The sequence below is a fragment of the Musa acuminata genome, chromosome BXJ1-11, assembly GCF_036884655.1.
Source record: "Musa acuminata AAA Group cultivar baxijiao chromosome BXJ1-11, Cavendish_Baxijiao_AAA, whole genome shotgun sequence".
Taxonomy (NCBI): domain Eukaryota; kingdom Viridiplantae; phylum Streptophyta; class Magnoliopsida; order Zingiberales; family Musaceae; genus Musa; species Musa acuminata.
In genome coordinates this window covers 25,651,269-25,678,304 of record NC_088337.1, presented here as the reverse complement: position 1 = coordinate 25,678,304, position 27,036 = coordinate 25,651,269, and the positions used below count along the sequence as shown (strand labels likewise).

Below are 27,036 nucleotides of genomic sequence, written 5' to 3'. Positions count from 1 at the left end.
AGAGGTGCCGCTCGATAATTGCATCAATACCGATGCAAATTCAGAGAAGCCAAAGGATCGCTTGACAACTGCATCAATGTCAATATAGATGCAAAACGATCCTCACCATTCATCATCGCTTTTCCCATTCACAACAACCACCAACTACCACTACCAACATCGTCTGTTACCATAAATTAGAATATTAAAATTATTTTTTATTTTATTAATAAAATTAATGATATTAGAATAGATGAAATTATAGGTTTTCTTGCATGACTATAAAGATCCAAATATAATTTTTTTGTGGAGGGATATGAAAATCTTAATTCGCCTAGCTTAAAGGTTCACAATTTTAGGAATATTTTACGGTGGTAAAAAGAGTATCCCTCGTAGCACGGAATTTACGGTCGCAACAAGCAATCGCCAACAACGATATTACTTACGAAGAAGGTTTCTCTTCGCGACCCTTCCACAGCCTCCCGATTCCTTTTCTTCCCCATTCCAATTACTACTCGACCCTCCGCTACCGCCACTCCAAACTCTCCCACAGTCGGAGATAGCGATTGCCTCGATGGCTCGCATCTTCCCCGAAGATTGGGCATTCGGAGAGGCAGGCGGCGCGATCGACGGAACCCCCTCCGCCGGCTCGCTCTAGACCGCGCCGCCTCCTCTCCTAACTCCGATCGTCCGAGAAGGCCATGGTCCCGTCGTCATCGTCCGCGCAGCCGTCGCAACAGCCGCTGCCCCCACCGCCAGCCTCTGCCGTCCGATAATGATGGGAGCAACGGAGAGCTTCGAGCTTTGGATTGCAATCTCGCTTCGCTCTGTGACCACATCCAGATGGGGTGGGGGGTTCAATGTGATTGCGATACGATGGTTTAATTTTTAATCATTATATAGATTTTAATATAAATTTTTTAAATATATTGATCAAAATAAAAAAAAAATCTGACATGTCATTCATGCATCACTTGTTATATGTTTCGTCAATAAAATTGATGATATTAAAATAAATAAAATTAAATATTTTATTTTTATAATTATATAAATTTTAATATAAATTTTTGTAATTTAAAAAAAAAAGATGTTAAAGAAGTTTAACTATATAGAATAATCTATAATTATCTCGACGGTAATTACACGAGTCTCAATCGATAAAAGGCATGACTCAATGATAATACTAATTGTTGATATCCATGGATGAATAGGGGATGTGGCCACTGATCTATGTTGTGCCAACTAGGCAAGCTAGGAAAGGAACAAAATGATAGTTTGAATAATTGTTGTCCCAAGTTTGAACTTGTTAGGTCAGTTTATTGAATGTTGCGATAGAAAATTACGATAGTAGGTGGGAGTGAATGATGGGTAATTATGCCATGGAATAATCAATGGAAAACAATGAGTTCAAGAATTGGGAAGATGGGGAGAGCTATAGATCATTCTTTTTAGTTCTAGAGGGATCAATATGATTTTCTTGAAATATAATGGAATAAGCGTTTCTTAATTGTTTGACTAACATGTTGATTCGAAACATTCAAGGTCCTACTTCATGTTAATCTCGGTACTAACTAATGTCGAGCAAGATTGTGCAAAAATAATGTGGGGGTATATGCCAGGCAAAACTTTTCCGAAACTTAAGTTAACTTTCGAGTTGATGGTTTGGATAAGGTACCAAACAACAAGTGTCAAATGCATTAAAAAGAGAAGAGATGATTACACTTGAGGCCATACTTTAATAGCATGAATGATTAGGGGTCTTCTTCAAAATTAAGTGTAATTAAACAGTGCTAAATCCAAAGAATGACATAAATGTGAATGCAGTCATACCGTTTAAAAGATGAGTATCACTGAGAACTCTTCTTTTGTTTTTCAAAGAAATATAATAATTTTCAATTATTTTCCTTTAGCTTATAAATATCCTATTTAGGGTTGAGTTCTGCATACGGCAACATTTGTATGTATTCTATACAGGGGGATAATGAACAGGTTTGAGAGCTTGCAAGATTCGTATATGTTGCATGATGACATATGCAATGCAGACTGGGAGATGGTAAGATTGTTCTTGGATAAAGCCATTGAGAATATTGGAGAAATAGAAGAAAAAAACCAGAAATTCACTCTATTTAGCAGTTCCAATGTTCTAGGCAAATTGAAGAGAAAAAAAAACCCGCAAAAACAAACAATAATCATAGCACATTGCAAATCAACATTTATAATCAAAAGGGCAAATTTAATAAAACTGAACTTGTTTTCATCGTTTCCAAAGTTTATCGACTTTGCAAATGACTCTGTCATGTAAAAAATTACAATGACTCGAATTCCTAACAAGTAATATTAACTTACATCTTGTTAAATGAATAGACCTAAAATGACTCAGGATTTGTAAATTAATTATATGAGTTTGAAAAGAATTGGCATCTATAGCAGTATAACCATTCCTGTACAAAATAAGATTACTCTACTACATGAAATAGCTGAGTTCCGGTTTCTTCCTCGATCCGCCTTCCCCAAACAGCTCATTCCACTCGTGAAGCTGGGCCATGTTGGAGGAATCAGTTGAAACACTACAGTAAACCTACATGAGAACCATGATGTTATCAGTATATATTCCCAAACGAATAAAGAAACAAGTAAACAAAATGACACTCATTTTGCAATTTTTTCAAGCTTTTTTTTGTTGCTACAAGATGTCATATACCTTGTCACTAGGGAGATCCATTAATCATGCACACAGAGAAGTCATACTTAGACAAACTTGATACGACATTATAAAAGAAGGATACGACTGTGACTTAGAAAGAAAGAAGCATATGCAATCTGGTAAGTCCGAATGAGTTAGAGAAAAATAAGGTAAAAAAAAATCCAAATAAGTTAGAAAATAACAGCAAATCAGCACTTTGAATTGTGATTTTAGTAAACACATATCTAGCAAGCATGCATTCAAGATGAATAGTCACACTGAGCATTTGTTAAACTAAGTTGAGGGGCAATGATGTAGAGAATATAAGGACCAACAAACATGTTATGAGGATCAATGAGAGAATCAAGGAAAAGATGCAAGGCAAAGATGCTATCTAAATTTCATGAAAGGTCATGTTAGGTATAGATGTGCCTGCAACGGAAGAAGGGTGTAGTATAGTTGTGGTAGACTGAAAAGTAGTTCAGTAGTGAGGTGGCAGAGCATCTCGATATAGTAAGGAAAAAAATTAAACATGCATGTTAAAATATAAAAAAAAAATTTACCAGTTCATGTGCATATTCAAAATCATCCATTCTCAGAGCACGAATGTCATCACTACCATGCAAAGCAGGTAATGGTCGGCCCTCAGACAAAGCTGCATCTCTATCCTACAGATGGAAAGAGTCTAAATTAATGAATCATAGATGAAAAGCAAAGTACCATCGAACAAATTAATGTTTGGCCTAATAAAACAAAAGCAGGAAAAATAAAAAAAGTCATCATCACGAGCCAAACCTTTCCCATCAATTCAAGTTGTCTATGGAACACAACTCAAATCCAAAACACCACAGCAAAAATATCAAATTTGGTCAATGGTGTAAAATTCTGGCCAAGCCTGACAACCAAATGAGGGAGTTGCCTGGAACAACTCTCCCAAATTCCCTAGTGGAAAAGTCAAAACGAAGGAAAAAATTCAGTAGCATTATGCACAACTACATTGAAGGTACTCCCAATTGTCCTTGGGAGTCCTCTGAATCTGTCAGTGGCTCATCGCCATGCAACATTGATGGCAATAATGGTCATCAATCTTGTGTTCCCATGTCAGGTGTAATTAATTTCATCCCATATATGTTAGCAATAGGGCAGAGTGTTAAGAGGCGAGCATGTCACTTTCATAGATTATACAAGTACAGGAAGCAACAGGCTAGTTTACATCTCTTTTTCAAAGAAAGTTCAAACCTCGCTTGCTCCCCCTCATATTTGGAGAAACCAATGAGATACTCGTTGACAGACTAACAAGAAAATGGTGGTCTCCTAGAAATGATTGCCCTTGGTCTTCATCCAGTTGGTTAAATTATACAGAAAGTATCCAATGACACAAACAAATCTCCAGATGTTCATTATAATCACTTAGAAATATTGGACATAAATAATAATTAAGAATATAAACCTCAAGAAGAACAAAACTATAAGGTTTCCTTTAAAAGAACAATGAAAAGTCACTACCCACCATTTTTGAAGGAATGAGTCAACAAAGCTGTGGAAACTCATCCCAAACAACTAGAGTTGATATAATAAAATTGTTAGCACCTCTCCAAGGTAACTCTTTTACCTTAAAAATTCATACAATAAAGTGCTAGTTGACCTGCAAAGGTGAAGATCCTAAAATTTGCACTAATCAAGTTAGCATTGTGTTTTATGACAATTTTATGCCAAAATGTGCAACAGAATATGCAAAAAAAATAAGAAGAAGAAAATATCTATTTATATGCCGCCTTTTATGCACTTACTGCAGGGAGATATGATATTAAAACTTCCTTATGATTAGTAGTTAAAACAAGCATAAGTTGTTTTCATAAAAATTGTGACAAGTAGTCCTTGACAAGTCAAATGGAAAGTACAAGATTAGAAACAAAAACAATGTCATTAATGTCAAAGGAAACCACTAAGCACAACAAAGAATGAAAATATACATAGCGCAAAGCAACTAAAAGTGTTAGCTTGAATTGGTAACGAACCTTCGTTTCCTTTTCCAGGAGTTCTCTAATGGGGCAATGTGCAGCAGCAACACACAGATTCTGTAATTGAAAGGTGTATCAAATAACAAATTTGCTTGGAACCAAAAAGGACACAGAAACGATTGAAAATGACAGTCCAAATAACATCATTAATGATGACACAAACCTTCAGATCACTTCCTGAATATCCATCAGTCATACTTGCCAGAACTTTTAAATCAACATCTGGCGCTAGATCTTCTTTGGCTAATATTACTCTAAGTATCTTTTCTCTATTGGAAGCATCTGGTAAGTTTACCATTAATCTGTCAAAAAAAGGAACAAAATAACATGAAGATACATCTTTGGTAAAACTGAAAACAATAGACTAATTTCTACCTTCGTGGAAACCTCCTTATCACAGCCTCATCAAGGTCAAAGGGTCTATTGGTTGCACCTAAAACCAACACACGTTCTTTATCTTTAGTGCGTAAACCATCCCAGTTGACCATAAATTCATTTTTCATTTTCCGCATGCCTTCATGTTCTCCAGAATTTTCACGCTTACGCAACATGCTGTCAACCTATAAGCAAATAACTCATCAGGAAATCTATTCAAAAGACAGTATATGGGAACATATATCAATATCTATTGCTTCATAAGAGGACTTCAATAATGAAATCCTAGCATAACAGTTGAAGAAACATCAATTGACTTCAGACTAAATATTTAGCTGACCTCATCCACAAAAACAACACTGGGAGCAATTTTACTTGCTAGTGAGAACACTGCTTTCACATATTTCTCCCCTTCGCCAAACCACTGTTTCAAATAGAAAGTTGGATATAGCTAGAAGTGAAAAGAAACAAATACATTATCAATTATCAGATAGTTTATAAATACAACTTTACCTTTGAACTTATGCTCGACATTGATATATTGATAAAGTTTGCACCTGCTTCTGTAGCAACGGCTTTAGCGAGCATTGTTTTTCCTGTACCAGGAGGACCAAAGAGCAGTATCCCCTTACATGGCTATGACAAATTTTCATTTTTGATCAAGTTAGAAACTAGAAACAAAAATTAGCGTACCAACTGAATAAGGATCCAATATAAAATTCTTGATAAAACTGCTGCTAAGGTTATGGAATCATGAACCAACTCCAAACTGAAATAGACTCAAGAACATAAATATTTTCCTGCTGGATGGAAATTAAACTAGCCTGTCCTCATTATAATAAATTATGAATCAGCAAATTGATATTTTAGTAAAGTCCTATGCAAGCCTTTTTCTCAACAATCTGGGACTGCATAACAATATAGACAAAAAAGGGTCGTCCTAGTGCACGAGGCTCCAACCAACGTAGGATTTAGGGATGATCAATGTAAGCTTTATTACTTTTGCAAGCGAAGGAAAAATTGTGTGATTCAAATTCTGTTCGCTCAGGTCCAAAGGAGCAAATATATTGCTTGAAGTTTGACATTGGATAAACAAAAGTGAAATTCGAAAAAGAAAAGTAGTGAAATTTATAAAAGGATCAGCTAAAGATTTGTTAGGTAATAGCATGCAAGTCCATTAAATAGAACTAAGTCCAAGCTAGTACAGAATGAGGAGGCAGATTTTGTGATTGGATCAGATACCAAAGCTCATTAAGTTACATATCTGGTTGCACTTAGATAGAGATCTAAGGTGGGCCAGCTTAATGAAATGCACTCTATGGAACCCCAGTTTAAGGAGAGGAGCCATAGTCTTAGTTTAAAAAACGCACTTCCATGTAAACAAATAAAGAGATGTCTAAAAGAATAAAGAGCATAACATACAATAGTGTAAGAAGTATCAACAGCATATAAGATATTAACAAAGCAAATCCATAATCATGCTCAACAGCAAGAGATTAAACTAGAGATTTCTTTTTCTTCTAAGCAATAGCTTGGATATTCACACCCAGCTATCTCAAGAAGAGCAGCATGCTTATATTTCTTGCAGCTTTGCAGTTGCACGCAGAGGCATGGTGAGTTGCTCATCTACTAAATTATAATATGAAGCTGACCATAAATAACTAAATTTTGAACAAGTATTCATATAGAAATTAGCTTTAGCATTAACAAGAACGCAAGAGTATTATAGACCGATAAAATCAGAATGTCAAGAACAGTCTGCTAGGTTCATGCTAAGAAATTAATTATTTGAATTACTTGTATGCCCTTCTCTGATTACAATTCTACAGTCAGACTCTATCAGCATAGTTTTGACTTTCAAAAAGAATTCTAAAGGAAGCATATAAAACTATAATCGAGTTACCAGCAAGCTCCTTATGGAACAAAGGGAAAACTTTGCACCTGGCAAGTGAACAACTCAAAAATTGTTAAAATATATTAATATACCTTTGTCAATTGTCCTTTACAGAACAATTCTGGCCTTTGCAAAGGAAGCATCACCAACTGCTTCAGTGTGTCTTTAACTTTTTCTAAAGCTCCTATATCATCAAATGCAATTCCAATATCATTAGGAGGAACGACATCAGCAAGAAGTTGCTTCTCAAATTCGTTCTCAGTTACCACATCCTGGAAAAAGGAAATCAAAGATAATGATAAGTCAATTTCTTATTATGTTGGAACAGGGATTTGCACTAAATGCTGAGAAAAATTATCTAAAGAAATCATTTATGAGAATGAATTTACCTAACAGATTCTTAGCTCAACAAAATTGCATTAGGAAGAGATAAAGAAAACAATGAACAATGAATATGTATGTGTATACACACACACACACGCGCACACACACACACACACACACACACACACACACACACACATATATATATATATATATATATATATATATATATATATATAATTTTGGGTGCATAACCGCTACTAGAAAAAAGAAAGAAGATACCCATCTCACATTGAATGTATGTATGCATGCATATGAGAAAAGAAAGGAGAACCATCTCACCTTGAGTGATCTTTTGGTACTCTTTGAACCACTTTGAAAGCTTTGCAGCATATGGAGACCATGCTGGATGCTGAAGGGTGAGAAAATAGTTAGAGTTACTTGTAGTTATATATTATAAAATATAAGCAATATAGATAATGAAGAATAGACAACCTTTCCATTGAAAGAATGAGCTTTGTTTTCTTTCCAGATGCTTCAGATGTGTTCTTAAGTTGGTGACTTAAAGCAAAACCAATTATTTTATCCACACCTGGAACATATACCTATTAAAGATGATATAAAACAGAAAAATGGAGGGAACTTTGAACTAAACCACTCACTTTCACTTGAAAGTGTTTGATCCTTCATGCATATCTTTTCAAGATCATCACACTCTAATCCATTGCGATTAAGGAACTGCAAAATTTTAAGAATATAAAATCAATGTGCATAACACAGTTATATCCCATTGAGCAAACACATATACTATAGTCTAAATATCAATCAACTCCAAACATACAACTGCTCTATTTTCCGCTTGAAAAAAGTGTTTGTGATCTGCCCAGCAACTAAACCTACTTAAAATGTTATCCCCATTTTCTGTTTTTCACATGATTACTCAACGATTTTTTTTGTGTGATAGCATAAAGATGCTTACGCATACAAAAGTACAATATCAAAAATATAAAAATAAAAATGCAGCCTGGTGCACAATCTCCCACCAATGGTTTGAAAAGAACAGCCATGTCTAAGAAGCACGAAAACTGACACGACTACACAGCATTTTTAAAAAAATTAGGATATGGACACATCGAGGACAATGCATTTCATAGAGTATCAGAGAGACTCCAATTGTAATTGATATATGTTTCTTTGCGATGATCTCTAGATTTCTTTCCTTGTGATACTGACGATCCATTTCCACACAGAATCTAGAGCAGATGGCCCTATTGTGAGGGCCATGTGAGAGAAGTGCCACACACGACGGTCACATGGTGAAGAGTGCAGGAGCGGTGCCATATCCCACAAATACAAATGAAAATAAATAAATAAATATGGCTGGACACATGTGTCGACGATGTATCGTGTTCGGCTCATGTCCAACATAGATATGTCCACCAAAAGTATGTGTCAATGCTTCATAGAGCCACGTTTACAAGTTCCCTACAAGGGTCAGAAGAGGCTTGAAATGTTGAATATACAGTCTTATGCATGTGGAGAGGCTATTTTGGTGACTTGAATCTTGACACGCACAGCTCAAAGGAGCAATATTGCCATGACATCTTGGTAATCCCTCAACAAGCATTCAAATTTAACTTTTCAACAAACATTTTGCATAACTAAAAGGTCCAAAACAAGGACTAATAGTGTCACAAAATACATGTTGCTGTGAGAAACATTTATATTTCTCATATCCAAGGTTCGTCGTACCGTACCGTACTGGCGTTTCGACCAGGGCTCGATACGGTACGGTACTGGGGTACTGGGTGGTACATCAGGGTGTACCGAATAATTTTATACTTTTTTTATACTATAGCAGTGCTACAATATAGTACTGTAGCACTGTAGCGGTACCGGGCGGTCCACGTACCGGTAACCTGTCAAACCGGTACGTACCGCCCGGTACGGGCAGTATGCTTCGGTATGGCAGACCTTGCCTATATCTGTCCTAGCATTCTTGCAAATGTGCCCAACAGTTCGTCTGCTTAAAGCATTAAATATTTGTGAGTAAATTTTTTGAAGCATTTCTACTACAATAATTCGAGAAATTAATATATTTAAAAACTGACCAGTCTGCACAAACATAATATAGTGGTCCATCAACTGACCAGTGCCCTCTCACATCTCCACCAAAATAGTCAAAATAATATGAAGTGAGCCATAAACATAACCATATGAAGAGAATACGTGATTACAGAAGCATATGGTATAAGAGGATTACCCTGATTTTCTCATATTATACAAAGAAGACAACCAAAAATTTGATTTGCCAAGATATCAAATATGGCAGAATCTTTTACAATAAGATAAGTGAGATGCAATCATATAAAAGACTAACAATAACCAAAACTTGAAAACATCAAAACGGGATATTTAGCTGAGTTTATCAAATATGTTCTGTAGAAATTGTTATAGATTGTCTAAAAATTAATGAACTTACAAGCCGGATGTTTAGAATGTTGGACCTGGCTTTAAGTGTTTCAGCATCATGATCCAACTTCTTTTTCCATTCTAAAATATGTCCTTTATCCTGAAAATTCTTACACATGATTAATTTTGATCTTTCTACAAAAAAGAAAGAGAAAAAAAGGAATGAATCTTTTTAAAAATAATATACCTGAGGTGGCTGGATGATAATCTTATTTGGGAAAATCTTTACAAGTTGCTTCGTTGTTTTCGAACTTTCTTTGCTTCTCTCATGCAGCCTAGTGGAGCTATCCTGCAATTTTACTAAAAATAAGTTAAACACCAAAACAAGGAAATCTAGAAAAAAGAATTTCCATGCTGATTTTAAGAGCACATGCAAGAAAGCAAAGTGTTTCAGTTATGAGTGGTTGAAGTAAACATAAAACAACATATCTAAAACTATATCTTGTAAAATCTCCAAAAAATAAAATTCAAGAAAAATTAAGGCCTCAGAAAAAGTATCCATAAAATATTACTCAAGCATCTCAAGAGTATCCAAATGTGAAATGACATGCAACCATATAGGTGACATCCAAATCTTTATCTTGGAGAAACTCAACAAAGTAATAAAGCTTATTGAAGTATAACTTCGTGTTTGGAAAATAAGATCTCCACTGCAAGTAGCTAACATCCATCTCCATGTCTTGGAGGAAATCAGTGAAGTAAAAAAAAACTTGTTGAAGTATAACTTCATGTTTGGAAAAAAGGATTTCCACTGCCAAGTATAAGCTACCTGCATGATTGCCTAGACTGTAGCATGCCATGAAACATAATCAACTGCAATAAGTGCTATGTATGCTTTAAGAAAACACAAAACAAAGTTAAAGTGCTACATATGCCTAAAGGCCCCAAGAAAAAAACTGTACCACATGACGAATGAATATCCAACAATTTGTCAAGGTTTAGCAACAGGGACTGCATAATTAACATGATCTTCTATTCTTAACTTCATTCTCAAAACTTTTCTTATTGGTACATATGTACATAAACACTTATATTTTACACGATACTCCCTCATATTTCTTTTGTTCATATCAACCTGTCTGTCTATTTCCTTCAACCTGAGTTTATTTCAAGTCAAATCACATTGGAAAAAAACCATTTTGCCCTTAGGTAATCTAAGTTTAAGTGCAACAATGACAACAACTAATAATATCCCAACTATTTAGGATCAGATAATGAATCTTTTCGTAAAATCAACCTCTATGCAGGTCAATATCCACAGTTAAATTGAGGGGTCACACATCTACCTATGGTTTCTAGTAAAGTATTCTCAAAGTCACTCCTTGCACCACTAGTCCTAATTAATCCTAATCAATTCATCTTGTCTAACCTGAGGATCGTTCTTTGGATATGTTTGTAGTGTCTTAAATAGTTTTCCTGCATGTTTTTTTTTGTTGGGTACTTTTGGTTACACCTAGTTTTTCATGAATAAAATATTTATTATATAATCTTTTTGGGTAGACATGCACATCCACCTCAACATTATATTTTTTTTATACACTAAAGTGCATATCATTAACCATCCAATACTCCCACTGATAAACCATGTCAAAACTTAAATTGTCTTATAAAGTTTCCCTTTAATCCATGGTTAAATAAAACTTGAGCTTCTCTCCATTGTAACCGTTAAATTAAAATTGTCTTATGAACAATGATTTAATCAATCTCTTTGCTATTGGATAATACATCCAATATACCAAAGTTTTTTACCTACAAGAATGCCCATCCATCTTAACTACATCCTTGGTTCTTCTTGTGGTATTACTGAACATATATTTCAAATATACAGTCTTAGTCCAACTTAGTGTAAAGCCTGCAGTTCCAAATGTTTATCTTAACTCTAATCTAAAAGAACTAACCCTGACCAAACTAGCACAAAAACTGTGTGTGTGTGTCTATATATATATACATATACATATACATACATACATATATATATATTTATATATGTATATATATATATACACATATATATATATATATATATATATATATATATATATATACATATATATATGTATATAATATATATATCGTGTGTGTAGTATATATATGCATATGATGGTTGAAGGAAATTTCGGAAGAGTAATTTCACTAATTAACATGGGCTTGAAACAGGGTAGACCTTGTTAACATCCTTGGGATCATCGAGAGCCACATTAAATTGACAAACCCAAAAAACATGCATAGATTAGGCTTATGAATTCTCGCATCAAATTATCAAAGTTATTTATAAATATTTCCTTGTGATTTTTAATTGGAACTCAACAACGAGCTCTAAGTGGAAAAAAAATGGAATAGAAAGGAGTCAACAATGTAGATAATCTTTCTGCCTACACAAATAAGGCTAAGGTACATCTACACAAATATTGGAGAAAACCTTCTTTATTCCATAAAGAAGACAATAGAAAGCAATCAAACACGGGAAGATCCTGCAAAGACACCTAGAATCAAGCATCCATTATATATCCAGCTAAAGAATCCTTGTGGCAAAATTTGAAAAAAAAAAACTAATTTCTCATCTTTCTGATCGCTTTCTCATCTTCTATCTACTGCCCCTAATCCAATTGCCCTCATCATTTTCTATATTTCATTCTTCTAAACATGAGAGAATCAATGAGATCCCATCAACTAGCATTGACAAGGTTGTGATAATTTAGGATCTTGACAGTTTTGAGATCATATGTGATGAAATAAGTATATACATATGGATGCATTCCAGTTCTCCTATAAATAATTTCTTTCCATATGTTTTATCAGATATTGCATATATGTGAAAGGGCCTTAAATTAACATATCTAACCAATATTGTAGCATTCTTTTCCAAGACTTACATGTTTATGAATCTGTACTATTAATATCCCAACCACTCATGTTTAATGAATTATGTGCACTTTAAAAACTCAAAATTGTACTCAAGATCACACTCATGGTGTTTAGGTTTGTTTTCTCATTGTAATAGTAGCTTTCAATTTACATTTATTAGTTATAATTCTGTAACATCAAGTTATCATGTTTTGACCACAACGAGAGTCTCTTGTGAACCATGTCGAGTCTTGCTATGCCAGTATTGATTACCATATACTGTTTCTAAGAAAATCTTTTACTAGTTTCAACCATGGTTTGATGTACCACTCCCTATAGTTCGAAACAAGCGAAACATACATGTCCGCCAGTTGACCGGTACATGGACCAGCCTATTTCAAGTGGGTGCAATAATGGGTGGCATACCAGTTAGTATACCTCTTGTATCGACCAATATGGTCGAAACTCAACTATCACCGATTGACACAGATCAATAATGATTGGATTTCAATCGTACAGATCTCCTCTTGGGTCAAACCATGTTCCAATGGTCATATTAATTGTTGGGTCCCGTTTTGGCCCTTTGGATCCTCCCCCTCTTTCACTCTCATTCTCACTCTATTTCTCCCTCTTTCTCATACTCTCACTTGTTTAATATTTTTAATTGACAATCGATAAAAATCAACCTCTTGATTTGGATAAAAGGTTGTAGTCAGCATGCTTTCATCAATGTTATCGAGTGGATGGAAACATAATTGGTCAACGTTCTCCTCGAGAAGCTTGTGTATATGTGGTATAATGTGTTTGAGGTTGTGATGTTGACCTCCACAAGAAAACAAACCATCCAAAGATTGATCCTTACGATATCCACTTTTACAACGAAGTTTCTCAACCAATCTTGGAATGGCTCAATGTGACGAGAACCTAAGCGAGCAAAAGGTGATCCTTTGGTTAATAAGGCTGGAGCCCCTCTACGTCCATCTCGTTTCACCACGAAGCTTATAGGAAGAGGAGTGCTCTATGTCAAAACACGATGGCCGCACATTGGAGAGTCAATCTAGTAGTGGTCATGGCAATTCAGGCTAGGATCCACCAAACATATGAAGGGGAAGGGGAAAGGTGCGACAAGGATTGACGAGCAATAGTTTCAGGTTGGTAACGAGACCCTGTCTCCTTCATAATCAAGATTTGTGAGGTCCTTGGAGACATCAAGGCAGTCTATCAACCTATGGTGGTGACAACGATGGCCCACTTAGTCTAAGGGTAGGGCATGGGTGAAGAAACACTTTACGCATATTACCCAAGATTCAAATCACAAAACTCGAGGGTCCACTAATATCATTTATGTTTGGAAGGATAGAGGAAAGAGAAATACAGTCGATGCTCAACAAAGCTCAATAGAGTCTCTACAATGTTGATGCTAATAGGAGCTTATCATACTCACAACTATCATATCACAAAGGATCTTATGGCCAATATATGTATGACAATAATTGATTAATTTTTTCCAAGTTTGATCATTTCTATGCCTGATTTCAACAAATCAATGAAGATAGCGAAGTTCTTTTGCACTTTAATGTTCGTGGCACTACATATCCTAATCATACTTACCTAAGGAGGCTCCTCAAACACATGTTGTCAATAGTGATGAGGCAACAATTGTTACCATATTGAAGCATCAATGGCACCCGATTCCCATTACAATACCTAGTGTTGCTCCAAGATTGGGTACGACAAACCTATCATATCGACATATAATTTCATAGGATCAAGGAGCAAATATATATAAATGTTATCTCAATAGTTTTTATTATTCAAATCTTAAAGTTTTGACACCTAATTTAACATATTAACTCTTTACTTTATAGGTAATTCAAATTCAACAAAGGACCATGAGGCAAAGTTATTCCTCAATGGATCCAAAATGATAAAGATAAATTTTCATCCTCATAACTTATAAGTTATTTATCTATGGCTTAAATACATTATATTCTTATCTAAATATAATTTATATACAAGAAATAGAAGAAATCCCTTAAAATAGGATTATTTTAAATTGTGGGCCGTTTTTGGTTCTTTTTCGCTGGTACCAAATGATACATATGGATAGTCAACACAACAACATTTCTTCGTTTCAACCAACCTGGGAGGCCAAGCCATACCATTTAGACAACATATAATAACTCCCTATCACTGGCTTAAATCTTTTTTTTTTGTTAATCTTATTATTCATTGTGCCAAACCTTCTTGTCGACTTACATGAACTTCTCAATCCTAACATCCTTCAAATCCACCTCATGCACTCTTTTCTTTTACGAGAATTCTTGTATAACTTTTGCCAACAATTGCTAATATATTAAAGTTTCACATAATGGGATTTTACATAAGCTAACATTTTTTAAGCCAATCAAGGAAGAAAAGATACTGAATTTTTAATAGGCCATACTATTCCAACATAACTTTGATTTATCGACTAATAACTTTTTACTTATTTTCAGATATTATATTGATCCTGAAGGGTTAGCTCAACAATTGAATGGTGATTTCCTGAACCTGACCATTGAATACACGATTAAGGAAAAGACAATAATAATAAATTTTCTATCACAACACAAATTCTAAAAGGCACGATGTTAGAGATAATTCAATATTATTCTACTGGGGAACTGTCAACAAACCATGGTTTGCAATACCATACCATATTGCTCAGTACAGGCAGTACGTATCGATCCACTATCAGACCGATATGGGTGGCACATTAGTACACCTTAGTGTACCAAGCTCGATATGTGCTGTACCGACGATAGCTGATCGATACACCAGTACGATACGATATTCAAAACCTTGCAACAAACAATTGAAAACTCTTCCAAAAAGGAACTAAATCATCAAGAAAGATGTTATCTAACCATGTACCATAAATAACTCCTAGAATGCATAGAAGAAATCTTGACAGGAGTAGGTACCAAAAATATGACAAATAATAGCACATCAGATTTCCTCGAGAGAAAACTAAACTTTACCATGAAAGCAAAATCAATCATTGCAGCTTGGTTGCGTCCAAATTTTGTAAAAAGAAGACCGCCAGGATGTGCCTGAAGCACATACACTACAGTCAATATCATCCTCTAATTGGCCAAAGCAGATAGAAAAAAACCAGTCATAAAATCAGATAATTAAAAGATGGAATTACCTTCTCTCTGTGGCAATCCATCTGGGTACTAGAGCAGACAGCAAGAACACCTGCTGGCAAGGAGTCAATCTTACCCTTCATAAATAGGAATATATCTGTACTACCTGACACAAACTTTTCAGTGTCTTTGAGAAACAATATTAAAGGGCCATGTTGGCATTCTTCGGATACAAACTGAGGTCAGAAAGAAAGTCCACAGTAAGAAGTTAAGAACAATTCACAGAACAGAAAGTATGAATTGAAACAAAGAAAATTGGGACCCACCTCAAATAATTCATTTAATGCAAGTTTTGCTGTTTCTTCATCCATAGAAGTATCTAGGCGAATAGAGTCAGCTGAACAAGAGAAAAATAAGAGAAAGACAGCAGAAAGTTTAATTCTGAAGTGAAAATATGAGGTGGCTCATTGCTTCATCAAAGAATCCAAGATGTTATAGTTGAGAAATCTACCAGTACAAAAGAAGCCATGGTCTTCTTCACAAAGGCCCCCAAGGTTGTTACCGTCAGGAATAGGCTTATCAAATCTAACTCCAACCTTGGCGAATCTATTTTCTTCAAACACAAGGATTACTTTTCCATGATAACCATAATTTGGACCTCTGTATATAAATATAGCAAAAAAATGAACCAGGTGACACAGAAAACAATACCAATAGCATCTTCATATGAAGCTTTAAAAAGTATAATTGAATACTTAAATAGTAAAAATAGTCCAACTTGCTTCTCAAAATCACAAACTCCAAGGACATACCAAGAAGTTTGGCTATAAGATTACTTTTAACCCTTTTGCTTCTCAAAATCACAAACTTCAAAGACATACAAAGAAGTTTGGCTATAAGGGTAATCTTAACTCTTTCTTCAATCTGAGACCAAATTATCTAAGAAGAAAAATTTAGCCATCATTTGAACTCTACTTGCTACTCTGTGAAGCAAGAAATAAACCACACAAGAAATTCAAAGTATTTAACTAAATAAACAAGTAAAAACTTAGGAAGGAAAGTTTATGCAAATAAATGATCATGCTTTCCCACATTCATGAACATGATAATTATATCTTTCTTAGCGCCTAAAGAGAAATTGCCACTTAAGTAAGCCTCACCAGCCTTACAACACTGCAAAGATTCTGCAGCAACCTGGTTTTTTACCATCTTTGTAGCTACATAGTCCTTGACCATCTTCATTAAACTTAACCTCTAGCCTCTATCTCTCATCGTCACTACCTGCCACTCACCTCCAAGCTACCCATTCTTGCTTCACCACATGTAAGCTTTACTAAGTAATGTCATGCTGCTCTCACAGGGAAAGATGTGGTCATCTCAAAGTTTGGGTGTATGGCAGGGACCAAATAGCAAACTCAGGCCATCAAGGAAATTAATGTGCAACAGCTTGCTCTAGTCTGGGCTAAGCCAGGGTCTTAATATTTCAAGCTGATGACCCTATGCATTTGTAATTTGGGCTTAGCCAGGTTAACAATTTTATAAAGTTGAGCGGAGTTTGGCCTTTTATAGGACTGAGCCTAGCTTGACTCGTTATCACCTACATAAATCATGAATTATTCAGGAGACCAGATCCAACCTAAATGAATCCTTTGCATGCATGTGATTAGACAAGCATTGGAGACACAATGAGTTCCATCGCTATTTTTAAAAATGCAAGTAGATAAATTTTGAGCCTTCATATGATATACAGAGCTAATGATGATTTTAATATTTTTAATTAATATAATTTATATTTCCTATTACATATATGCCAATTATTTTCAAACGAGCCAATTATCTGGTTTGACGTAAAATATCATAAACAAATGTTTTAGACCAATATTACAATAGTTCAAACTGTTTTTCATAGATTGACTGCATTAAGCTATGCATCAAACCAGTAACAAATGATGAAAAAAATTAAAATATGAATAACAGGACATACACAAAAGTTTACAAAGACAGTACTAATATTTTTAGATTGTTAGGAACTCAAAAGCCTGTAAATTGACACTTCTGTCATTCATGTGTGCTCTGGAACTTGGTCCTGTTTTCATTGTGACATGTAGAAGTTGGAACAGTTAGCACATCTACTTTGGTCCAGACATGTTTCATAAGTATTCAGATTTTGCAATAAAACAACTATGCCCCATAATCTAAAGCCTGAAATGGTACAAAACGGGGGTATGTACTGGTCCGCCAACTGATCGATATGCGGACCAACCTGTTTCAAGCAGTACACACAGGAAAAGGGTGATATATTGACCAATATGGTCGAAACGCGTGTTGTATCGGCTGATACGAGTCAGTTCCGATCAGAATTTGACTGATACCAACTCAAATCGGGTCAAGCTTGACCCAAACGATCAAATTCACTATTGGGGCCTCTTTTGTGACTTTACATCTCCCTTTCACTCACTCGCTTACTCTCATTCTCTCTTATTATCACTCTTTCTCACATTCTCACTTGTGACTAAGGTTCCTAATCAGCAAATTACTGGTAATCAAAGTATTCATTTGAATAAAAAAGGGATGGAACTCAAAATCTAGTGGAATTTCTCTCCAATTTGAAGGTATTTAGTTTCTTCCTATGTTTTATTTATCATTGCATATAATTAGAGTCGTATTAATGCATATTTACAGATATTAAACATGCTTAAGGTCATTCTCTTGAATTAGTCCCAATTAGGTCTATTGTCTTACATTTAGACCCAAATTGGGGGTATTTAGAGTTAATCACTGTTTTATATATTTATTATTCCTCATATACACTCTATTCTTAATTAAATTTAATATAATTATCATTAAATTACAATAGAAAACCTTAAAAAATGATTTTTTTGTGAATTTTCAATTATTTTTTCTTTTCCTGAAAACGAATACGTACCAACAGACCATCATATAGTATGCCAGTATCGTATGTGCAGATCCATTTATGAACTGATACATTTAGAATCTTTAGATTCTACAGATTCTAAATTTGTCACTATCTACTTGTATTCATTTCTCACAATATATCTAATAGAATATCTGACAAGAATTGACAAGAAGTTTGGATAAATTGAAAAGATTTAGATAAAATATCTACAATAAAACGAAATAAAAAGAAATTGACAAGAATTTCACAAGAAGTAGGAAAAAGAATGGTGTTGGAGTCTAAAAATCATAATTGAGGATGAGTAAGAACAAAACCTTGGGCCTAGAGGAATTTCTCTTGATTGCATTGAACCCACATACTTTACTCTATCACCTAGATAAGCCATTGTCAAAATTAACCATTTTGAGATATGGAGCTAAAATTGAGAAGATTGATCACTTAAAAATATTCAATACGATAAAAAGTAAAGTAAAAAAATGCCTTTTTTGAATGGGTAGGATTTTGATGAAGCAGTTGATGCCTCCTGATTTACTGAAGATTCAAGATCATAGAGAGATGAACCCATGATATCAGCCTCAACACTAGAAGCCTGTCTCCTACGGTGCCGACAAGCAGATAATGCAGTGTGTTGCTTCCCAGGGAGGCTTGGTTTATCCAATTTTTTAACTTCTTTAAAGGACTCTGAATCCTTCAAAGGAAGTACCTGATACATTATCAAGACATTAATAACTTCAATAGAATTTTTTATAACATCATCCTATTAAGATTGTAGACAAACTTTGGGATGTTACAAAGGCCTTGGACACAAGGCAGGCAAAAGAAAGTAAAAGCATTAGAAAAGAATTCATGAATGCATAGACCACATGTAAATTTTAAAGAGAAAAAAAAAAGACTCAATTATAAAGGGGGAAAAAAACAAGAGTAGAAGCTACGAGAACAGTTTTAAAAGAAAAAATGATTCAACTGTAAAAGAGAGGAAAAAAAGGAATAGAAGCTTACATCCAGCAGTGTAAAACAATCTATTATGAGCATTCTAGCACCAAACTCTTTGGCAAGTGCCTTTACCAAAGTTTCCTGATAGATTTCAGATCCTATACATGGATTGGCAGAATAAGCATCTTTTGATCAGGCATCAAAATGCAATCACTTAAGACATCACAGGATAGCAAAGCTGCATACCGGGTGGGCCAGATAATAGTACACGTTGGCTCAAAGATGATATCTCTGTTGTATACTTCAAGAACTCTTTACGTTCTAGATGAACAAAAGCACATGATAGGAGAAGATGTCTTGTGTTCTCACTGTAATAAGAAAACAAGTTAGCAAGGTTTGGTCCAATTGAAGATTTTACCATTACTTATCATACATATTATAAAGGACCTCGCACTATACAAAAGATGATTAAGCAATGGCTAGAGAATACACACTGTTTATAGTTAAAAATCACATGTAACAACCAAATACACTAGAAAATGCTAAAATTAATGAGTGAAAAAATGGAAAGGCTAACCATGACAAAATACACGAGATCATCTTAGAGCTTAAGGTTTACTAGTTACATAAATCCAGTACTACTTCTCATTTTTTTAATAAAAGAACATATGTAGATGTGGGTGTAATATTAACTATCACATCTAAGCATTCACACCAACTCAAAAAAGAGAAAACATCCAATTTAATTGATAACTAATGAGCATTGCATTACAAAAAACCAGCTTAGATGAAACTCCATGTAGACACATGTAATTGAGATAACACATCTTTATGTACAGAAATTACTCATATGAAGTTCGCAAATCAGCATGAGGATCAACACCAATAATGGACAATAAATTAGGACAGATCAGATCAGATGGGAAAAGCAAGCTCAGCAAAGAAAATTACTCTGAAAATAGAAATACACCAAATCACAAAAAAAAGTTAACATTTAAAAATTTATGAAATAAAACCAAGAACATCAAGAACATTATGTCTTAAGAGATTATATTACCTTCATATTTCACAGTTATCAAAATTATCAAAGAAAAGAAAATTGTAATATAATAGATATTTCTATTAGAAAATAAAAATATAACATTATACTATAATTTTCAAAATTGGACCAGGCATCAATCAGGTTAAGCCTCGAGTCACTAGCAGACTCATGAGTTAGAGGGTGGCAAGAGGGGGAGAAGACAGAAGTGAGAGGAAAAGAGGGCAGAGGCAAGAAAATTGGCAATGAAAGAGCGAAGGCCACAGAAGGAAAGAACAATGAGGGAGGGTGAGAGTAAGAGAGGGAGAAGGTGACAGCAAGAGAAGAGAAGATAATCAAGCAGAAGCAGAAGAGGTGGCTTTGATACGTTATTCGCAACAACCAGATTTTAATCGGGGTATAATCCAAGGATCCATGCATGCTCAAAGACGTAAAACAGTTATGTTGCTTTTACGGAACTTCCCTCTTGTATCATCAAACCGTCACCCATTAAAACAAAGCCAACATTATTTGATTCCAAATTCAGAGCAATGCCTATTGTACCCTCTTGAAACTCTACTAATTCACCTGCCATTACTTCATCAAGACCATGAACACGAGCAATTCCGTCGCCTACTTGAAGTACGGTACCGGTATTCACAATCTTTATTTCTCTACTATATTGTTCAATATGCTCACGAATAATATTACTAATGTCGTCGGCTCGAAGGATTACCATTAGTGTTTCTTTATTCTTTTTAGGAAGGAAAAGAAAAAAATAATGCCTAAACTATAACTAAAAAAAGAAGGGCTAATTAGTTATTTCTTGCATGGCCCCGAGAATGCCAATATTAGAACTTTTAGACTTCCAAGAAAGCAATCCTATTAATAACACTGGCAGATTAGAAACAATACCTCAGATAGTAGGGAAAATTATCCAAAGAAACTTCAATATCACTAGCATCAATAATTCCCTGTTTTCGGCCATCCTTAAATGCCTGGGATCTACTTAATGGCAAACTTGCTGGAGAGTCAAATTCCTCCCTTTGATCCTCAAAGAATTTGTGGGTATCTGTACTTAACTCCAACTCAGTTAAAGATTCTGCAAAAAAAAAAAAAAAAAACAAAGCAAAATTTTACAAAATAGTGAAGTTTGACATGCAAAATTTACCAAATCTAAGCTTTGAAGAAAACTTTCTAAGGTCTAATAGCAGGAAGTTGGTGAAACAAGAAACAAATGTGTCCTAAAATGTACCATGTTAGATACTACCATCTAAAAACCATATCTGACAAAGAAATCCATGTAACCATTTTTGATACAAGGAAGTATGCCTTTAGATAACATGAATATAATCTCACCACTAGTTGCTGATTCAGGAACAACATATAAATCCTTCTTCAAGGTTGACAAAGATGCTAGCGTTGAAACTACAGCAGTTGTTGCATGGTCTGCAGTTCTGTCCGCAAATTTAGGTCCTTCTGCAGAACCATCCATTGCCTCTGAAGAACGGTGTAAAGTATGTAAAATTGGTGTGCTCGATTTCACCTCAGAAAGTCTCTGATAAATCTGAAAATATATTAAGAAACTTCCCGAAATGGGGAAAATGTAGATATGCACTTTTTACGATCTATCAGTATTAACTACTAGGAGAGGAAACAAGACAACTTTCTCAGCAAGCCATGTAAGATAAAATAAATTATTTTTTTATTAATTTAACATCTAAAGGTGATCTTAAGGATTTTTTCGAGAAAAGGAAACTAAATTGCTTCCAGTTTTATGTGATGTCCTGAGACAATTTATTAGGACATTTAACAATTATGAAATAAGCAGTCAGAACTGAGGAAGGATACATAAATATGTTTTTCTGGTCTGCTAAAGACAACTTCATCTCCCTCAGCAAGGATAATAGAATCCTTATCAACAGTCTTCCCATTTACTTGCACAAGTCCTTTTGCCCCAGTAGTTTCAAGTAATGCAACATATGCACCATTATGCTGTCACAATTTTAAAAAACATTAGTTATGATAATTGATAAGAAGCATACAGCTCTCCAGAGAAAATTATCAAGATGGTACCTTTGCTTTCCTCAGAACACATAGAGCTGTGCCAACAGATGGATCATGCAATTGCAAATCACAAAATTTGCTATGACCGATAGTGAATTGGGGACGGCAGATTGAATGGGAAGGATTCTAGGCAGAAAAACAGAAACATCATGATGCAATAAGAATACCATCAGATAAGACTAAAGCAAGAAACCAAAAGAAGCAAAACTGAATCAATCTTCTAAAGTGATACGTCAACTTCTTGTCCTCAGATATTTGATGTATATACAGGCATCTTTTTTCTCATCTATGGTTTAAATATAGCAATTTTTAAAAATAATTCAAACAGAAAATAAAATGAAGAATTCAGTCAAAACTTGAGACAGCACTATCATGGTACAATCATGATAACAAACAGATAAATAACCAGTAACAGATTATGAATAAGATAAGAAACAACAACAAGCCATAGTGTATCAACTATTTGGGCTCAGCTATATATGTCAATTTCCACCACTGAACAATGTACAAAGTAATATCTTTAGTCAAATAGAGTGTACTTATTCTTCAAAAAAATTATATTAACTCAGAAGTCTATTGCATACCAACTCATGCTCCTCACAGCACAAAAAAAGACAAAGTCCGGAGGCCAATTAGTCCTCAATAAATCAGAGGACTTAGAAACTTTGGCATGATTAGCTAGTCATTGGGCACACTGGTTTCCTGCTCTATAAACATGTGAAACCTTACTAGCTTTAAAACACTCCATATAGCCAAATATGCCTTTAATGATATTAACAAAATGTTGAGGAGGCTCAAGCTCCGTGTTCAAAATTTTAATCAAAATTTACAGGTCGAACTCAAACTCCAATTCCTGGATTCCTTGTAGTGCGCAAAGGATGCCCTCCTTAACTGCCATCAGCTCATTCAAACAATAAATGCCATCAGAGATGTGGTAGCTTCCAGCAACAATGAACTTGCCTTAAATCTTTATTTATAATTTATAGTATAACCTTTTTAGGTCTCCCTCTACATCTCGCACCATTAACACTATTGTCTCACCTCATGTAACAACATCTATATGTCTCCTTAGAACATATATATATATATATATATATATATATATATATATATATATATATATATATATATATATATCTTCTCTCTCATTCTTTCCTCTTTCAAAGTTGCAATAATTATTCTCAAATAAAAATATTTCTTCTTTTATCTTTCCTAGTCAACATCAACAAAATTGTAAGAAAATATTCTTAAGAATGGAATAAGAAAAGGAAATCTACTGAATATAATATTACTTCACTTTAACCCAATCATGAAACTTTTAATATTTGGTTTACTTTGACACATATGATGCCAATTCACTTAAATGTAATTTTCAGTAGAATTGAAACATAAAATTATTTACCAAGTCAATACTTAAGAAAAGACTTGATAAATTACAAGCAGTGACTATCATATAAAGAAGCATCTACCATAACTAATCCCATCCTCTACTCAACTTTAAGCCTTCTCCACTAGAGGGAAAAAAACAAAATAAAAGAGAGTATAAACAAAAAGAAACATAAACAACATCTTCAAATCTCCCAATCACCACATTCTCCCCTGCACACTAGATCTTGGACTATCTCCACCTTATCCACTTCCCTCTTGTTAATTCACCAGCTAGAAAATGCCTTCTGTTACATAGAATGAAAAAGAAGTAAACAATGGAACTGTCCTTGTGTCCAAGGAACCTATAAACCAAATATTTTTCTAACTAACAAAGGTCTGGCAGCAGACTGTAGGTTATTACTTTTAAATCTCATAATTTGATGATGAAATCAAATAATGAATTTGAGAAACTAATATAAAGTGTGTTTCTTAGATAAAAGTTACAGGAGATACTTCGACTAAGGATGCATAACACTGGAGGATCAATTGTCAAGTTGATGAATCAAGCATCGAGATGAATGATCGAATGATGTGTTAGAAGATCAGATGATGTATCAAAGGCTTGTTTGACATCGATCAGAGCCTCGATCAAGTATTAGGACACAATTGAGTTGCAACTGGGCTAAAAATGAGCCTTTATTAAGTGTAAAACAAGTGCAAGTAACAACGGGCTAGTCTATAGGTTGTATTGGTAGCCCATTGGGTGATGATAATGCCCAGTCCAAACAGTCGTACATACCAGATAGTTGTTGGCATCGCCTGGCATGTCCCAGACAGTCCAATAGATGTCAAATCTGTGGTTTGACGATAGTACAGTCTGGTGCAGTGATAGACCAGTCAATACCCCTTTTTTTAATATTTTGATTAATTTGTTTTATCTTTTGGGTGTTTGGAAGCTCTATAAAGTATAAATACCTCACCAAGTTGGTGAGTTGAGACGAGTTCCCAAGTATTCTTCAGCCCAAGTATAAAGTGTAAGAGAGGAGCATTTCAAGTGTAAGGTTTATTTCTAAACCTCAAGAAGAAGCAATATATAAGGGTAGTTGATCTCTACCCATCGAAAACAATACCGAGATAGTGAAAGCCATGTGCAAGAATGAAGTTAATTTACAGTGGATCGCTGATATTATTGATCCTTTAAAGTACGCAAGGAAATCATATGCACTCATGAGCTTTCATACCTTCAAAGAACATAGAAAACCAATACTTAAATAATAAGAATAATCAGAGAAAAAAAACCAACAATTCGAACTACCTGAGAGAACAGGGAAATAAGCTTGCACCACTCGACGGCACTTGGTGGCTCTTCGTTGGTTTGTTCCACCAGCAGATCTAATTGCAGAGAACAGTCCACATGATCTGTCAAATATCCACACAAAATAGATAATTCAAAACTAACCCCGAAAGAAAATATAGGAGCAAGGGTGGCATGAACGAACAAATAGATAATTCAAAACTAAGCGCCAAACGGAAAAGGGTTGCATGAACGAGCAAACGAACAACATACCTCGGGAAGGCAATCCGGGAGGGGCAACCCCCTCCATCACCACCGGGAGGGCGTCATCGGGCGAAGTTATCTTCGAGACGACAGCGTCATCTACAGGAGCCGGCGCAAGTTCCTCGACATTAACAGGGTCTTCCTTACCCAATGCCGGCGTCGGCGGCGGCACCTCTGCCTCTACCTGAGAGATTCCGTGAAACATCAGAATCTGGTAGCCCGAGGCACAAATAAAAAAGCATTCAAGGCGCCAAGAATCGCACCTTTGGGCGCTTCGCGCTGGGGGGAGCCGCAGACAAGACGGACGGCGAAGTCGGGCAGCGCTTCCCGGCGGCGGCGCTACGTCTCGTCTCGACCATCTTCTCTGCCTCTTGGCACTTCCACTCTGTTCCGCTTTCGGACGCCGAGGCAGCAGAGATGAGGAACGAGAAGAAGGAAGATAGCAACTATATGGATCAGTTAGGTCGATGAAATCCCCATATTTATACAGAGAGATTGCCATCACTCGGCTGTTGGAGTCGGAATCGGAATAGAATTGGAAATTGATGAACAAATCCGTGTCGCCATTGACGTAATGGAGGAGGAAAAGTCACTATTTTAATTTTGATTTTGATTTTAATTTATTGGTTTATTGTTTACAATTAATTGTAAGGGATTACTTTAAAGTAATACATCTATTTTTATTTTTTTCTCCTATAGTCTCGAAAATATACAAGTAATCTTGAAATAAAAATATTATTTTGTGTGATCTGAGCAAAAAGCTCAGAGGATGAAGAGGGGTAGCTCTTAGAAAGTTATGGGTGAAGTTATCAACACTGATACGTAGACGACATGCACCTAACCTTGCTTACGTTGAAGTGACCACTTATCGAGACGTAATTTTGTGTAACAGCTCAAAATAGTGGCAGGAGTAGGTCTTAGAAAAGTAGGGGCGAAGTTATCAAGTCTGATTACGTAGACGTCCTCCGCCGAATCCCGCTTCGTCCTCGTCTTCCGGTTTACGGAGGCGCGTGACTCGTCCGAGTCGAGTCAGCGAGTTTAGATTGGACCGGAAATTGACCCGGTTCATGGATTGCTGATTGAACCGGGAGGAATCTGATCAGACCATAAAACAATAATTTTATTTGAAATTAAATGTAATTACTTACATGTGAGCAATGTTGTAAAAGTATATTTCCTTGGAAAATGATAATAGATGAAGAGGGTAAAATATTACTATATCAGTTATACTACCGATATTTTTAGACAAAATTTTCGAAACTCATTGTAAAGGGGGACTCCCCTTATCTAAAAAGCTAAGGGGACCCTATAAAACTCATTATTTGAGATAAATCATCTCTATAAACATTTAGGGAGGTTTACTATTTATAATACTTTCTTTTTTCTAAGACATGCTGAACTCGAATTTCTTCGAGTCTCATCTATTTTTTTATACTATGGTCTAATATTCTA

The 27,036-nt window shown here is 35.1% G+C and overlaps 1 protein-coding gene across 1 annotated transcript; it reads right to left on the bottom strand.

Moving 5' to 3' along the window:
* Positions 1 to 2,213: 2,213 nt before the first annotated feature.
* On the bottom strand, positions 2,214 to 26,134 carry LOC103971584 (uncharacterized). The gene is made up of 28 exons (XM_009385641.3): positions 25,848 to 26,134; positions 25,594 to 25,768; positions 25,342 to 25,445; positions 22,668 to 22,784; positions 22,443 to 22,586; positions 21,951 to 22,158; positions 21,507 to 21,693; positions 19,820 to 19,941; positions 19,640 to 19,731; positions 19,121 to 19,343; positions 18,955 to 19,012; positions 16,235 to 16,383; positions 16,050 to 16,120; positions 15,786 to 15,959; positions 15,616 to 15,687; positions 9,936 to 10,037; positions 9,759 to 9,848; positions 7,939 to 8,014; positions 7,772 to 7,868; positions 7,619 to 7,688; positions 7,045 to 7,224; positions 5,572 to 5,694; positions 5,399 to 5,482; positions 5,059 to 5,243; positions 4,847 to 4,985; positions 4,681 to 4,740; positions 3,226 to 3,330; positions 2,214 to 2,557 (listed from the first exon to the last, which is right to left on the bottom strand). The coding sequence occupies exons 1-28, from the start codon at positions 25,941 to 25,943 to the stop codon at positions 2,444 to 2,446; spliced, it is 3,417 nt and encodes a 1,138-aa protein (XP_009383916.2). The 5' UTR covers positions 25,944 to 26,134; the 3' UTR covers positions 2,214 to 2,443.
* Positions 26,135 to 27,036: the final 902 nt, after the last annotated feature.

Coding starts and splice junctions, on each gene's coding strand:
- LOC103971584 (XM_009385641.3), bottom strand. CDS start 25,943: ATGGTCGAGACGAGACGTAGCGCCGCCGCCGGGAAGCGCTGCCCGACT. Junction 9,849..9,935: donor TTATCATCCAGCCACCTCAG/GTATATTATTTT, acceptor AAGAATTTTCAG/GATAAAGGACATATTTTAGA. Junction 4,741..4,846: donor ATTCAGGAAGTGATCTGAAG/GTTTGTGTCATC, acceptor TTTCAATTACAG/AATCTGTGTGTTGCTGCTGC.